This window comes from Salvelinus alpinus, chromosome 2, assembly GCF_045679555.1.
Source record: "Salvelinus alpinus chromosome 2, SLU_Salpinus.1, whole genome shotgun sequence".
In the NCBI taxonomy this organism is placed as follows: Eukaryota; Metazoa; Chordata; class Actinopteri; order Salmoniformes; family Salmonidae; genus Salvelinus; species Salvelinus alpinus.
Window position 1 is genome coordinate 112052297 of NC_092087.1, and position 15513 is coordinate 112067809.

General features: G+C 41.6%; 4 protein-coding genes across 6 annotated transcripts in view; 3 read left to right on the forward strand and 1 right to left on the reverse strand.

The window, feature by feature from the left end:
• The window catches only part of LOC139549743 (gastrula zinc finger protein XlCGF17.1-like), a 627316-nt gene that overhangs the window by 164901 nt on the left and 446902 nt on the right, over positions 1–15513 (forward strand). The window lies entirely within an intron of this gene.
• LOC139548097 (zinc finger protein ZFP2-like) overlaps positions 1–15513 on the reverse strand; it is a 210398-nt gene that overhangs the window by 59304 nt on the left and 135581 nt on the right. The gene's annotated exons all lie outside the window — the stretch shown is intronic.
• Positions 1–15513, forward strand: part of LOC139548119 (zinc finger protein ZFP2-like) — a 408144-nt gene that overhangs the window by 34037 nt on the left and 358594 nt on the right. The window lies entirely within an intron of this gene.
• Positions 1096–14557, forward strand: LOC139548255 (zinc finger protein ZFP2-like). The gene is made up of 2 exons (XM_071357807.1): positions 1096–1763; positions 10211–14557. Exons 1-2 carry the CDS (start codon positions 1364–1366, stop codon positions 11449–11451), a joined length of 1641 nt encoding a protein of 546 aa, XP_071213908.1. The 5' UTR covers positions 1096–1363; the 3' UTR covers positions 11452–14557.

Here is a 15513-nt window from a genome sequence, read left to right on the forward strand (position 1 = left end):
GCTGCAATGATGGGACACACACAGTATGGATGAATGATCAGTAGTGACGGGATATAAATAGCACTCCCACAGCAATTCTCCATAAATCTGCCCTATAATATACGAGCAAAAAAACTATTGAAATGTCTTTCAAAGTTATTGTGATCGTATAGTGGATTTAACCATTCCTAATAATTCCTAATTTACTATAATAAATGAATCATTTGTTTACATGTGTCTCATTTTCACTCCATCAGAATATACTGTCATCCATTTTAGTATCAAAATATATCAAATTAACCTGGAAAATGACTCAATGTCCCCCTCTACAGGCGAGGAAGTATAATACACCTAAACTAACAAAACCGGGCAAAACTGGCTGGTGTTCATGAGTTTATAAAACATATACTTTATACATTTGTCATAAATGACCTGCATTGATGAGACACACAGTGTGGATGAACGATCAGTAGTCGACAGGGTAAAAATATCACTCCTAAAGAAGATGCATTTTCCAGTCAGATACCAACCTGAAAGAGGGAACTTTAGCATAAAACCCACATGGAGAACTGAGATTCGGCAAATAACATATAAAGAGAGGCTTATTTGACACCAAACCAACAACAGTAGTTACTAAAACATAAATTGCTAATGTATGATTTAAAAGGTGGTTTTTATGATGTAATGTCAACTTTATATACTTCTATCCCGGGACTATTCAATTTTGAACTCACCCACAGCAATTCTCCATAAATCTGCTGTGGATTACCCAGAATCCCGAAATAAATTAATACATATGTGATAATTCAAAAACATGACTGGTTGTGCTTATAGGGAACCAGATCGTGAACACAACTAAGTTACTAAGTCTTTAGCCACACTGTATAGTTACACTGGTGAGTAAAAACTCATGCTTCCTACACTAACTTTTTGTCTGAACATTATAATATATATTTTACGTCACACTAGCGTCATTGTCTTAAAGTCGCACATCTCCATCGCAGTCAGAGGTTCAGACTGAGCGTTACCCACTCCAGTCAGCAGATGGCAGTGTGCGATATTAAGGCAATGCTGTTAGTGTGACGTATAATCTAGTGGACGGAACGCAATGCTGTTAGTGTGACGTATAATCTAGTGGACGGAACGCTTCTTTCAGCAGCAGCAACAGTTAGTCAGACACCTCTGTAGCTTGCTAGCCAAAATAGCCGAACCCATAAAGCTCTTTAGACGCTTTAGTGTATATTAGCCACTGTATTTTAAACCCTCGTCTGTCGTCTAGTTAGTTAGTTATCCTATTTCATTTCATATTTACGTTGTTGTTGTTATTATTCAGCTGGCGGGCTGGTTAAGTTAGCATTAGCCTAGCTAGCTAACATCTCCGACCATGAGTTCACTAAATTACTCTCTTCCTGCTGAAGAAGAGACGGTGTGCTGGACGGAGAAAGAAGCTCTCATCAAAGAGGAAGAGGAAGAGAAGGATGTTACAATACAAAAACAAGTAGAGGGTGAGGCTGTTACAGGGAAAGAAGAAGAGAAAGACGTTACAGTGAAGGAAGAGGCGTTCAGAGTGAAAGAGGAGGAGGGTGTTCCAGTTAAAGATGAGGAGGATTCAGTTTTTGAAGTGAAAGCGGAGGATGGGGAGTTTACGGTCTCATCGGAAGAAGAGGAGGAGGAAACTGGATATCTGGGCCCGATTTCCCAAACGCAATTTAAGGCATCCAGTGGTTCTAAAGATGAACTTAGCCATAAGATGGTTTTGAGAAACCGGGCCGTGATTACCACTGGTAAGTACTGTCTTAAAAACAGAGGTACAAACTCTGCAGTTGTTGAACTGATGTTTGGTGTTAAAGGGGAAATCTGCAATTACCACATCCATATTTTGACTTTAAAATTATTTATTTTATAGTCATTGATTCTTGAAGAATATAACACATGCCTCATGAGCTTAGTTCAACTGTTGTACCACATCAGAACCCAAAATAAGCTTTTTTTACTCCAATGTCTAGAAACAATGTAAATCAACACTGTATAGCCTCAACATGGTTAAAACTATAATGTTGATATCATGGATGGTCAGTCCTTGCATCCATAGGTCTGTCTATGAATTTGAGAGTAGTTAAATGTCTCCAGGCCCATCATCATCTTATTACCAAAACAGTGGTGGAATGACTGCTGTGTTATTGTTTCAACTGCAGATTGGTTGATTGATGTGTGGCTTTTTAAAGGGACAACCTAGTATTTAAACAGCAACAAAATGGCTGCCAAGAGACTTGGTTTGGTAAACAGCTGAGGGATGGGGGCTGGAGAAATGTAACCACTCTCAAATTCATAGAGAAAGCTATTGTAGCAACCCTAACTCATTACCTAGCGACCTCGTCAAGAAGTTCAGACATCTTGGTGTAACAGTTATAAGGTGTTGGCTTGACAGTCACTGGACCCAGGTTTGAGTTCAGCTCAGGGCTTCCCCACGAATTCACTACACTATGAATACAAGGACTGGCCATGCATGATGTCATAATGATAGTTTAACCAGGTTTCTAGGATATATAGTATATTCTAGAATTCATCCATGATGTCATAGTGATAGTTTAACCAGGTTTCTAGGATATATAGTATGTTCTAGATTTCATCCATGATGTCATAATGATAGTTTAACCAGGTTTCTAGGATATATAGTATATTCTAGAATTCATCCATGATGTCATAATGATAGTTTAACCAGGTTTCTAGGATATATAGTATATTCTAGAATTCATCCATGATGTCATAATGATAGTTTAACCAGATTTCTAGGCTATATAGTATATTCTAGAATTGCCAGTGAAGATTTCCTGTGGAGGCTTATTATTAGAGCTGTTGATAAGTCATTGTATAATATTCAGCAATTTTTTTTTCATGCCTTTACATTAAAGGCAAGACATACCTAGATGCAATTACATTCATGAATTGGTTTGAAACCTTTGTTTTAAACCCTTCTCAAAGTTGGTGCCTTGACGGATTTGTAAAAAATGGTTTGTCATGAAACACTATTTTTTATTTATTTAAATGTAACCTTTATTTAACTAGGCAAGTCAGGTAAGAACAAATTCTTATTTACAATGACTGCCTACCCCGGACGATGCTGGGCCAATTGTGTGCCGCCCTATGGGACTCCCAATCACAGCCGGTTGTGATACAGTCTGGATTTGATCCAGGGTGTCTGTAGTGGCGCCTCAAGCACTGAGATGCAGTGTCCGCTGCGCCACTCGGGAGCCCCAAAATCATGTTCTAGTGCTGTCCCCAACTAAAATACATCTTGGTCAACCAAGAGTCATCTGTTCTTTCTACCAATCGCCCCATGTGTTTTTATAAAATCAAATATACGTACTGAATTTGTCTGATGCTTTAAGCATTCTGTTTGATCAAATAATTAAGACACACAAATGACTCGAAGTCATAACTAGAGGGAGCCGCTCGTCAACACAACCCGACCAGAGGGAGCCGCTCGTCAACACAACCCGACCAGAGGGAGCCGCTCGTCAACACAACCCGACCGGAGGGAGCCGGTCGTCAACACAACCCGACCGGAGGGAGCCGGTCGTCAACACAACCCGACCGGAGGGAGCCGCTCGTCAACATAACCCGACCGGAGGGAGCCGGTCGTCAGCATAACCCGACCGGAGGGAGCCGGTCGTCAACATAACCCGACCGGAGGGAGCCGGTCGTCAACACAACCCGACCGGAGGGAGCCGGTCGTCAACACAACCCGACCGGAGGGAGCCGGTCGTCAACATAACCCGACCGGAGGGAGCCGGTCGTCAACACAACCCGACCGGAGGGAGCCGGTCGTCAACACAACCCGACCGGGGGGAGCCGGTCGTCAACACAACCCGACCGGAGGGAGCCGGTCGTCAACACAACCCGACCGGAGGGAGCCGCTCGTCAACATAACCCGACCGGAGGGAGCCGGTCGTCAACACAACCCGACCGGAGGGAGCCGGTCGTCAACACAACCCGACCGGAGGGAGCCCCCTGTTCCCTCCTTCAGGGAACAGTAGTTAAAAAAGTGGGGTGTGGTCCCGTGTGGCTCAGTTGGTAGTGCATGGCGCTTGCAACGCCAGGGTTGTGGGTTCATTCCCCACGGGGGGACCAGGATGAATATGTATGAACTTTCCAATTTGTAAGTCGCTCTGGATAAGAGCGTCTGCTAAATGACTTAAATGTAAATGTGGGTATACCAGAAGATGTAATGATTGGAGAGAAGGGGGAGTGTCCAAAGTGGGGTATATATACTTGTGATGGTGAGAACATGTTTTTGTCTGAACTACGGCTGTAACGACCCTTTGGGAAGAATTAAACTTGGTTAAGCTTCTCTAGTGTCCGTGAGTTATTTATTCTGAAAAATTAGAACCTAACACTATACCTAGTTTTCCCTGAAGAAGGGAAACGAGGGGCAACACCTGTTTGGCCACACCCCTTCCTGGGTCGGTGAAGAGTGGTGTTAAATTTAAGGAATAAATCCGAGCCTCACACTCATCAACAGTGGAAGGCGGAGCTTCCAGCGAGGCGTGAATTTAATAGTATGTTGTACCTAGTTTCCCTCCTTCAGGGAACAGTAGTTATAGTCATAACGTTACGCTTGTCATATGATGAACTTCAACTTAAATATTGGATCTTGCTGTCGGACAATTTTTTTGTATTCTGAAATGCACTCGAACTACGTATCATTTAGTGGCTCCTTATGTTACGCTGGGAAAACAGTTTGTGGGCACAGAAACACTAAATAATTTCAGAGTTTGCTAAATCCAATGGTTTTTAACTGAGAGTCATCTTGTAATCAGATGGCGTAGCAGTAAGACGTTTGTTGAAAATGTTACCTTTTTTTGTATATATTGAAATATATTGCAATATCTTTTTCCATTTTTTAATTATATACACCTCCCGGCAACCCGCCTCACCCAATGTGATACGGATCTGTTTTTTTTTTATAGACCTTATAGCTAGAACCTCCATCAGAAGCTAGCCATCAGAAGCTAACCAGCTAATTAGCTACTAGCTATTTAGTCATTGTTAGCCACTGCTAGCGGCCTTTACCTTTTTAGCTCAGACACCAGCCACTTTGACAGGTACTATCCAGGCTAAGTCTGCACAGCGCGATATCAACCCTGAGCATATCGGACTGTTTTTCTCCATTACATCACCGTATTCCTGCCGTAAGCTCTGGACCATTACACCAGATAATCGCAGCTGGCTAGCTGCTACCGAGTGGCCCAGCCCCGAAGCTAGCCTTGAGCCAGGCCCATCTCCTGGCCTGCTCAGTGGACCCTATGATCACTCGGCTACACAGCTGATGCCTCCCAGACTCTTCACTAAGACGACTAGAAGCCACTACATCTCCGGATTCCTGCCGTAAGCTCTGTACCTTTGCACCGGATTGGCTATAGTGGCTGACGCCCTTGTCCCGAAGCTAGCACCAGTTAGCCTCGAGCCAGGTGCATCTCCCGGCTAGCAAACAAAATTACTCCAGCTACAATACCTCTTTTGCCAGTTGGCCTGAGCCCTTTGTCGACACAGAGCCCCGCCGATCCATCACGACTGGTCTGCCAACGCAATTCCGTCAGATATGCCCTCAACCGGCCTTTGACAGACGTCAGTGACACCTTGTCCCGAAGCTAGCACCAGTTAGCCTCGAGCCAGGGCCGGCTCCCGGCTAGCATAGTAACGTCTAGCTAAAGGCTTCCCTGGTTCATATATTGCTGTTCACTGGACCCTATGATCACTTTGCTACATAGCTGATGCCTGCTGGACTGTTCATTAATCACGGTACTCTATTTTGTTTATCTGTCGGCCCCAGCCTCGAACTCAGGCCCTATGTGTAGTTAACTTCTTATGGCTGCAGGGGCAGTATTGAGTAGCTTGGATGAAAGGTGCACAGTGGTGCCCAGAGTAAACATCCTGCTCCTATGTCATAGTTGCTAATATATGCATATTATTATTAGTATTGGATAGAAAACACTCTGAAGTTTCTAAAACTGTTTGAATTATGTCTGTGAGTAAAACAGAACTCATATGGCAGGCAAAAACCTGAGAAGTTCCACTTCCTGTTTGGATTTTTTTCTGGGGGTGCCAGATTTTCAACCAAGCTCTCATTGAAATTACAGCGAGATATTGATTAGTTTTCCCTTCCTACGGCTTCCACTAGATGTCAACAGTCAATAGAACTTTGTCTGATGACTCTAATGTGAAGGGGGGCCGAAGGAGACAGGAATTAGTCATCACCGCCATGAGGTGACCACGCATTGAAGAGGCGCGTTCACGTGAGAGGGAGCTCCGTTCCATCGGTCAATTGAAGTCAATGTAATTCTCCGGTTGGAACGTTATTCAGATGTATGTTAACAACATTCTAACGATTGATTCAGTACATCGCTTGACATGTTTCTACTGACTAACGGAACTTTTGGACATTTCGTCACGTTATAGGGACGCGCATTGTGACTTTGGTTAGGGCGTTTGGTAAACAATTCCAAAGTAGCTAATTGGACATAAATAACAGACATTTGAGAACAAATCAAGCATTTATTGTGGGATTCCTAGGACTGCATTCTGATGAATTCATCAAAGGTAAGGAAACATTTATCATGTATTTTCTGGTTTCTGTTGAGTCCAACATGGCGGCTAATTTGGCTATTGTTCTGAGCTCCGTAATTTGGCTATTGTTCTGAGCTTGGCTATTGTTCTGAGCTATTATTGCATAGTTTATTTTTCCGTAAAGTTTTTTTGAAATCTGACACAGCAGTTGCATTAAGGAGAGGTATAACTATTTCTGTTGAAACGATGTGGCTATGCAAAATCACTTGATGTTTTTGCAACTAGTGAATCTAACGCGCCAATGTAAACTCAGATTTTTTTTATATGAACTTTATCAAACAAAACATGCATGTATTGTGTAACATGAAGTCCTATGAGTGTCATCTGATGAAGATAATCAAAGGTTAGTGATTCATTTTATCTCTATTTCTGCTTTTTGTGAAAGCTATCTTTCGCTGGAAAAATGGCTGTGCTTATTGTGGTTTTGTGGTGACCTAACAATCGTTTGTAGTGCTTTCGCTGAAAAGCATATTTTTTAAATCGGACACTTTTGGTGGGATTAACAACAAGATTACCTTTAAAGTGATATAAGACACATGAATGTCTGAGGAATTTTAATTATGAGATTTCTGTTGTTTGAATTTGGCGCCCTGCACTATCATTGGCTGTTGTCATATCATCCCGGTAGCGGGATTGCAGCCATAAAAGGTTAACTGACCCTCTCTGCCCGTTCATCGCCATTTTACCTGTTGTTGTTGTCTTACCCGTTGTTGTCTTAGCTAGCTCTCCCAATCAACACCTGTAATTGCTTTATGCCTCGCTTTATTTCTCTCTAATGTCAATATGCCTTGTATACTGTTGTTTAGGGTAGTTATTATTGTTTTGTTTTACTGCGGAGCCCCTAGTCCCACTCAACATGCCCCAGGGAACTCTTTTGTCCCACCTCCCACACATGCGGTGACCTCACCTAGCATAACTGGTGCCTCCAGAGATCCAACCTCTCTTATCGTCATTCAATGCCTACGTTTATCTCCACTGTACCCGCACACTACCATACCCCTGTCTGTACATTATGCCTTGAATCTATCCTACCACGCCCAGAAATCTGCACCTTTTATTCTCTGTTCCCAACGCACTAGACGACCAGTTCTGACAGCCTTTAGCCGTAACCTCATCCTACTCCTCTGTTCCTCGGGTGACGTAGAGGTTAAACCAGGCCCTGTGTGTCCCCAGGCGCTCTCATTTGTTGACTTCTGTAACCATAAAAGCCTTGGTTTCATGCATGTTAACAGCAGAAGCCTCCTCCCTAAGTTTGTTTTACTCACTGCTTTAGCACACTCCAACAACCTTGATGTCCTTGCCGTGTCTGAATCCTGGCTTTGGAAGGCCACCAAAAAGTCTGATATTTCCATCCCCATCTACAACATTTTCCATCAAGATAGAACTGTCAAAAAGAGAGTTGCAATCTACTGCAGAGATGACCTAATCTGGGATATGCTTAACACCCCGGCCTTCCTACAATCCAAGCTAGATGCCCTCAATCTCACACAAATTATCAAGGAACCCACCAGGTACAACCTTAAATCCGTAAACATGGGCACCCTAATAGATATCCTGAGCAACTTGCCCTCCAAATACACCTCTGCTGTTTTCAATCAGGATCTCAGCGATCACTGCCTCATTGCCTGCATCCGTTATGGGTCCGCGGTCAAACGACCACCCCTCATCACTGTCATACGCTCCCTAAAACACTTCTGCAAGCAGGCCTTTCTTATCGACCTGGCCCGGATATCCTGGAAGGATATTGACCTCATCCCGTCAGTAGGGGATGCCTAGTTGTTCTTTAATTGTAATTTACTCACCACCTTAAATAAGCATGCCCCTTTAAAAAAATGTAGACCTAAGAACAGATATAGCCCTTGGCTCACTCCAGACCTGACTGCCCTCGACCAGCACAAAAACATCCTGTGGCGTACTGCACTAACAGCTCCCCATCCCCCGCAGCTACTTCCCCAAGCCTCCCTAGCTTCTCCTTCACCCAAATCCAGATAGCTGATGTTCTGAAAGAGTTGCAAAACCTGGGCCTTTACAAATCAGCTGGGCTAGACAATCTGGACCCTCTCTTTCTAAAATTATCCTCCGCCATTGTGGCAACCCCTATTACTAGTCTGTTCAACCTCTCTTTCGTATCGTCCGAGATTACTAAAGATTGGAACGCTTCCGCGGTCATCCCCCTCTTCAAAGGGGGTTACACTCTAGACCCAAACTGTTACAGACCTATATCCATCCTGCCCTGCCTTTCAAAAGTCTTCGAAAGCCAAGTTAATAGGGATAGGGGGCGACATTTTCACTTTTGGATGAATTGGTGCCCAAATTACACAGCCTCGTACCCTGTCCTAGATCATATGATATGAATATGATTATTACTATTGGATAGAAAACACTCTGAAGTTTCTAAAACTGTTTGAATTATATCTGTGAGTAAAACAGAACTCACATGGCAGGCAAACTTCCAAACAGGAAGTGAAAATTCTGAAATGGGTCGCTTTGAAAGGCATCGCCTATTCAAATGCCTTATATTTATGGATCTGTATGCACTTCATACGCCTTCCACTAGATGTCAACAGGCAGTAGAACGTGTAATGAAGCATCTAGCCTGATGTGGGACCGAATGAGAGCCTTTGGAGTGACAGGTCAGGCATATTGCCAGTTCTTGGCCACGCACATTGGGCATGTCATGTCCTTGTCTGCAATGAGTTATATAGACATGAAGAAATGCTCCGTCTGGGACGTTATTGGATATACACTGCTCAAAAAAATAAAGGGGACACTTACGTTTGTTTATCCCAAGTGTATGTAACTCTGTTGTTTTTTTGTCGCACTGCTTTGCTTTGTCTTGGCCAGGTCGCAGTTGTAAATGAGAACTTGTTCTCGACTGGCCTACCTGGTTAAATAAAGGTGAAATACAAAGAAATCTTAACTTTATTAGCAACACCCAAATGTATACTGTCATTAACGCGGTTCTTCAATAATTACACATAATTCTTAATACTGTAGCAAACATTTATATTAAGCAGGACATTCAAACGAGCCTTACAATTATAATCCAAAGTAGTGTGAAATGTACTCATAATCAACCTGGAAATAGAGGTTACTCCCCTGAGTTTTCCCCCATTCAGAATACATTGTGAAAAACTAAAAGCTTTGCTCACCATTTTTGCTCCAGGCAGATATACTACATCCATAACTTGTGGTTTCCTCATTAGCAGATATAATACATCCATTACTATCGGTTTCCTCATTACCAGATATACTACATCCTCATTAGCAGGGAGGTGTTTCTGCAATCAAATTGTGTGCGCATCGCCCTCGTGCCACAATTTTATTAAACACAGAAAGGGGCCTATATTGGAGACCAAAAGTCATCTGGCACACTGCTTAGAGTTTCAACAACATGAATAACTTATTTCTAGTCTACAATCATCGATGTTACTACTAAAATATGACTATTCTTGCTCATTTTAAGACAATTGTCAAATAATTTTAACATTCATTACAGACGTCAATTGTTGTACAACATCATGGCTACGCTGTTGGCATCACCTTTTACAGTGGATTTCCACTGTTGTGGGCCTTTAATCATCTGACTTTGTTGTTCACACAGGAGAGAGACGGGACTATCGTGGATCCTCTGGGGAGCCTCAACAACCTCATGATGCTGACGAGGCAGAGAAGAGTCTCTCCAGATCAGAACGCCTCAATAAACACCTGCAGAGATCCACAGGGAAGAGAACTCACTGCTGCTCTGACTGTGGGAAGAGATTCACCTCATCAGGCATTAAAATGCATCAGAGAACACACACAGGAGAGAGATCTTATAGCTGTGATCAATGTGGGAAGAGTTTTACTACATCTAGCAATCTGACTATACACCAGAGAATACACACAGGAGAGAAACCTTATAGCTGTGGTCATTGTGGGAAGAGTTTTACTACATCTAGCAATCTGACATTACACCAGAGAACACACACAGGAGAGAAACCTTATAGCTGTGATCAATGTGGGAAGAGTTTTACTACATCTAGCAATCTGACTATACACCAGAGAATACACACAGGAGATAAACCTTATAGCTGTGGTCAATGTGGGAAGAGTTTTACTGCATCTGGCTCTCTGACATTGCACCAGAGAATACACACAGGAGAGAAACCTAATAGCTGTGGTCAATGTGGGAAGAGTTTTTGTCAATCTAGTGATCTGACAGTGCACCAGAGAACACACACAGGAGAGAAACCTTATAGCTGTGGTCAATGTGGGAAGAGTTTTACTACTTCTGGCTATCTGACATTACACCAGAGAACACACACAGGAGCGAAACCTTATAGTTGTGGTCAATGTGGGAAGAGTTTTACTACTTCTGGCTATCTGACTTTACACCAGAGAACACACACAGGAGAGAAACCTCATAGCTGTGATCAATGTGGGAAGAGTTTTAGTCAATCTGGCCATCTGACAGTGCACCAGAGAACACACACAGGAGAGAAACCTTATAGCTGTGATCAATGTGGGAAGAGTTTTACTTCATCTAGCAATCTGACTATACACCAGAGAACACACACAGGAGAGAAACCTTATAGTTGTGATCAATGTGGGAAGAGTTTTTGTCAATCTAGTGAACTGACAGTGCACCAGAGAACACACACAGGAGATAAACCTTATAGCTGTGATCAATGTGGGAAGAGTTTTAGTCAATCTAGCAATCTGACATTACACCAGAGAACACACACAGGAGAGAAACCTTATAGCTGTGATCAATGTGGGAAGAGTTTTACTAGATCTAGCTATCTGACAGTGCACCAGAGAACACACTCAGGAGAGAAATCGTATAGCTGTGACCAGAGGTAATCTGATAAAAGATCTCTGACTAAACATCAGAAAATACATGAAGGAGTTGTTTCATGATATCAATGAATTAATGTCACAATGTAGAATGTTTTAACATTGTAGTAGGAGTATTTTAATGATGTCACAATGTAGAACCCTAAATGTTTGTCCCCTGTTCTATTGATTTCAACATGATATGGATATTAGCCTCAGGGGGAAAATCCAGGCTCTGAATTGAAAGAGTACTATTTATGAGATTTAGTAAGTACACATTATTCCCAGATTCTGTGTGGTTTTTGAGCTGCTAGTTTTAACAGGACGTGCAACCTCATCTCCCTCCTGTCACATAAATGATTTTAGCATGATATCGATTAGTTTTGACAAATAAGTGTTGCGTTCCTTTGTTTAGCGACCCCTACATTTAAATGCATTCCAACATCACGTACAACCTGATTCCCCCTCTAATCGATATCAGTGATTTATTGCTACTTGTCAAAACAGTGTTTCTGGTGCTTGTGCAGTTTATAAGGAGCTTGTTTAAAAAAATACAAGAAATATGATTATTGTGGCAGAGGTTTGTGTAAATAGCACATGTTATGTTTAGGTTTTCAATTTATCCCAAACTGTTTCTGCATATTGGTTATTGATTTGGACACGTTGAAACTGTGTTTTGACATTGAGGCTATCCCACCTAGCACAATGTAATTGAAAAGTTGTTGAAAATAAGACTATGCAATCAAAAAAAAAAATATTTTATTTTACCATGCCTTACCATTAAGTTAATTATTGACAATACATTTTAACAAAGGGGTGTCCATTTGGTTTTGATCATTCATATTTACAATTCATGTAACTTTTAGTATCATAATTATTTATGCAATCAACTGACAATTTTCGGGTATAATTATATTGACATTGTTGCCCTTCTTTTAGAATAGCAGGTTTAATTCTCATGATATCGATGAGTTATGACAATAAGTGTTGCGTTCCTTTGTTTAGCGACCCCTACTTTTAAATGCATTCCAACATCACGTACAACCTGATTTCCCCTCTAATCGATATCAGTGATTTATTGCTACTTGTCAAAACAACACTGTTTCTGGTGCTTGTGCAGATTCTAAAGTCCTTTTTTTTTATACAAGTAATATGATTATTGTGGCAGATGTTTGTGTAAATAGCACATGTTATGTTTAGGTTTTCAATTCATCCCAAACTGTTTCTGCATATTGGTTATTCATTTGGACATGTTAAAACTGTGTTTTGACATTGAGGCTATCCCACCGAGCAAAATGTAATTGAAAAGTCATTGAAAATAAGACTATGCAATCAAATGTTTTTTTTTAACATGTTTTATTATACCATGCCTTACCATTAAGTGAATTATTGACAATACATATTAACAAAGGGGTGTACATTTGGCTTTGGTAATTCATGTTTACAATTCATGTAACTTTTAGTAATCATAATTATTTATGCAATCAACTGACAATTTTCGGGTATAATTATATTGACATTGTTGCCCTTCTTTTAGAATAGCAGGGTTAATTCTCAGATGTGACAACCCAAATGTACTAGAGCATGATATTGGGGACTGGGCCCCGATCCAACAACATGCCTATCGAGTGAACTCTGAAAAGAGAGAGAAGCTCCGCAGTGAGGTGGAAAGTTACTATGGTTATTGCAGGAGTTTCCTCTTGAAATCAGACATGTCCGTGTTAAGGACAACTTGGTTGCTGATTGTTTCAAGGGTGGGCAGCCATAGTTTTGCGTTTAGCCATTGCGTTGCCATGGATCAATTTATTTTGACTGCACGTTTTTCCGTATTGGAGATGAGTTTTGTTTGGGCTCGTTCCAAGGGGACGAGAGTTCTAGAAGCTAGTGAGTTTTAGGAAGACGAGAGTTCTAGAAGCTGGTGAGTTTTAGAAAGACGAGAGTTCTAGAAGCTAGTGAGTTTTAGGATTCTATAGAATGAAAAAGGAGAAAAAAATAATACGATTGTATATTATTATTTAGAAATACGTGTTTTTAATTGTTGACAGCCAGTAGACACCATGTTTATATTGTAGAAGGTGATGCATTGTAGTTGATTATAATGTGAAATGGAAGTTGTTTTCTGTTGGTGGTGAGCAAACTTGTCCAACAAAAATATAGGATATATTTGTTGTCTTAAGGGGGAAGGTGTTACAGGCTTTGGTTTTTCCATTTATGTTTTGAGGTTGGACTTTAGCTCGTATAGCTCGTCAGCACGTAGGATGCACTGATAAGTGTCACCTCGTTAGTCAGTATGTGTTACACCTGTGCTGGCTTGTCCATCTCGTTAGTGGGAAGGTGTTTCACCTGAGCTGGTCCAGGTTCTATTTAAGAGTGTCTGGCCCAGTGCTCCAGTTGTCTTGATAGATGTGGAGAGTCAACACCTTTAGTTGCTCCACCTTTTTGGTTTGCTTCCTGTCTGTAAGTTTGGTGTGGGTTTTTCTTTTGTTTCCCTCTTCTTGGGCAGATTTAGTGGATCTCATGGTGGGTGTCTTTTATGTCCCAGTTGTTGTTACTAGTCAACTTTCAGTGGACACTGAGAGCAAAATTGCAAGATTATGTTAGAATTATTTTATTGCATCAAATGGTTGTTTTATGCAACAGAATAGAGGGTTCTTAGAACTATTGTGTCTGTGTGTTCTACTGAGGATGGGCCTCTGGGAGAAAACACTGACAGGAGATTTACAATGTCTTTTGGGTGATAAAACCTAAAGAGACCGCATTCCAGAGCATGAGTTAATGTTTCTGTGCTCTATGGTACCAGGGAGAGATGACCCCAGGGCCAGACCCTGGTCTCTACATAAAGAGTACTGTTTTTACAGCAGATACTGTCTGCTGAGAATTATAAGTCTCTTTCATACAAATCTAACATTGTGACCCGTTCTATACAGCTGTTTTTCGTTATGTAGTTTGAAAGGGGTGTATCTTGGCTGTAGAAGACATGTGTACTTTTATCTCGTGGCTCTCAACAAATCATCTGGGGGGTGATTTGTCGACCAGCCATCATTATCGTAGAGCACTCAATTGATTCACTTTATATGTGTGCATTGTATTGATCTGCTCCCTTATAAGTAATAAAGGTTTAGTTTAAGAATAATTCTGACTTGTGTGATAATTTCTTTGATATCAAATGAGGAGAGAAACTTAACCACATTTGGTGATGGGGATGTGAATCTTCACTTGGTGACCGCTTCTGACGACCTGGGTAAATCGTGCACTTGGGATCTCAGGGAAACCACACTTCGGGAACGGAGCAGATGGACCCACCTTTGATCTGAGAGGCAGCGAGCCGAGTGGATACCACATCTCGAACGTAGTTTAAAAAAAAGAATGAGGTGAGTGAAACAAGTGGAGTTTTTAGAAAAGCCTCGTAGGCTCTGAGTGTGTATTCCTGTGTGAGGGGGCACCTTGGAGGTGTAAAGAGGGCCGAGCCAGCTATCTGTGTGAACTGGATGAAAACTAGAATCTGTGTTTACTAGTTAATAACCTCTTGGAAATAGGGGGCGCACTTTTCACTTCTGGATAAAATTGTGCCCAATTTAAACGGCCTCGTACTCTGTCCTAGATCATATGATATGCATATATATTACTATTGGATAGAAAACACTCTGAAGTTTCTAAAACTGTTTGAATCATATCTGTGAGTAAAACAGAACTCATTTGGCAGGCAAACTTCCAAACAGGAAGTGATATTTCTGAAATGGGTCTCTGTGAAAGGCATTGCCTATTCAATTGCCTTGTATTTATGGATCGGTTTGCAGTTCATACGCCTTCCACTAGATGTCAACAGGCAGTAGAACGTGGAATGAAGTTTCTAGCCTTCTCTGGAACCGGATGGGACTCATTGGAGTGAGAGGTCAGCCATATTGGCAGTACTTGGCTACGCACTTCGGTTTGTCATATCGTTGTCTGCAATGCGTTAGGTAGACACAAAGAAATGCTCCGTCTGGGACGTTATTGGATATATATGAGAAAAACATCCTCAAGATGGATTATCAACTGAGTTTGACCAGTTTATTCGACTATTATTATGACTTTTTGAATTTTTCGTTC

Coding starts and splice junctions, on each gene's coding strand:
- LOC139548255 (XM_071357807.1), top strand. CDS start 1,364: ATGAGTTCACTAAATTACTCTCTTCCTGCTGAAGAAGAGACGGTGTGC. Junction 1,764..10,210: donor CCGGGCCGTGATTACCACTG/GTAAGTACTGTC, acceptor TTGTTCACACAG/GAGAGAGACGGGACTATCGT.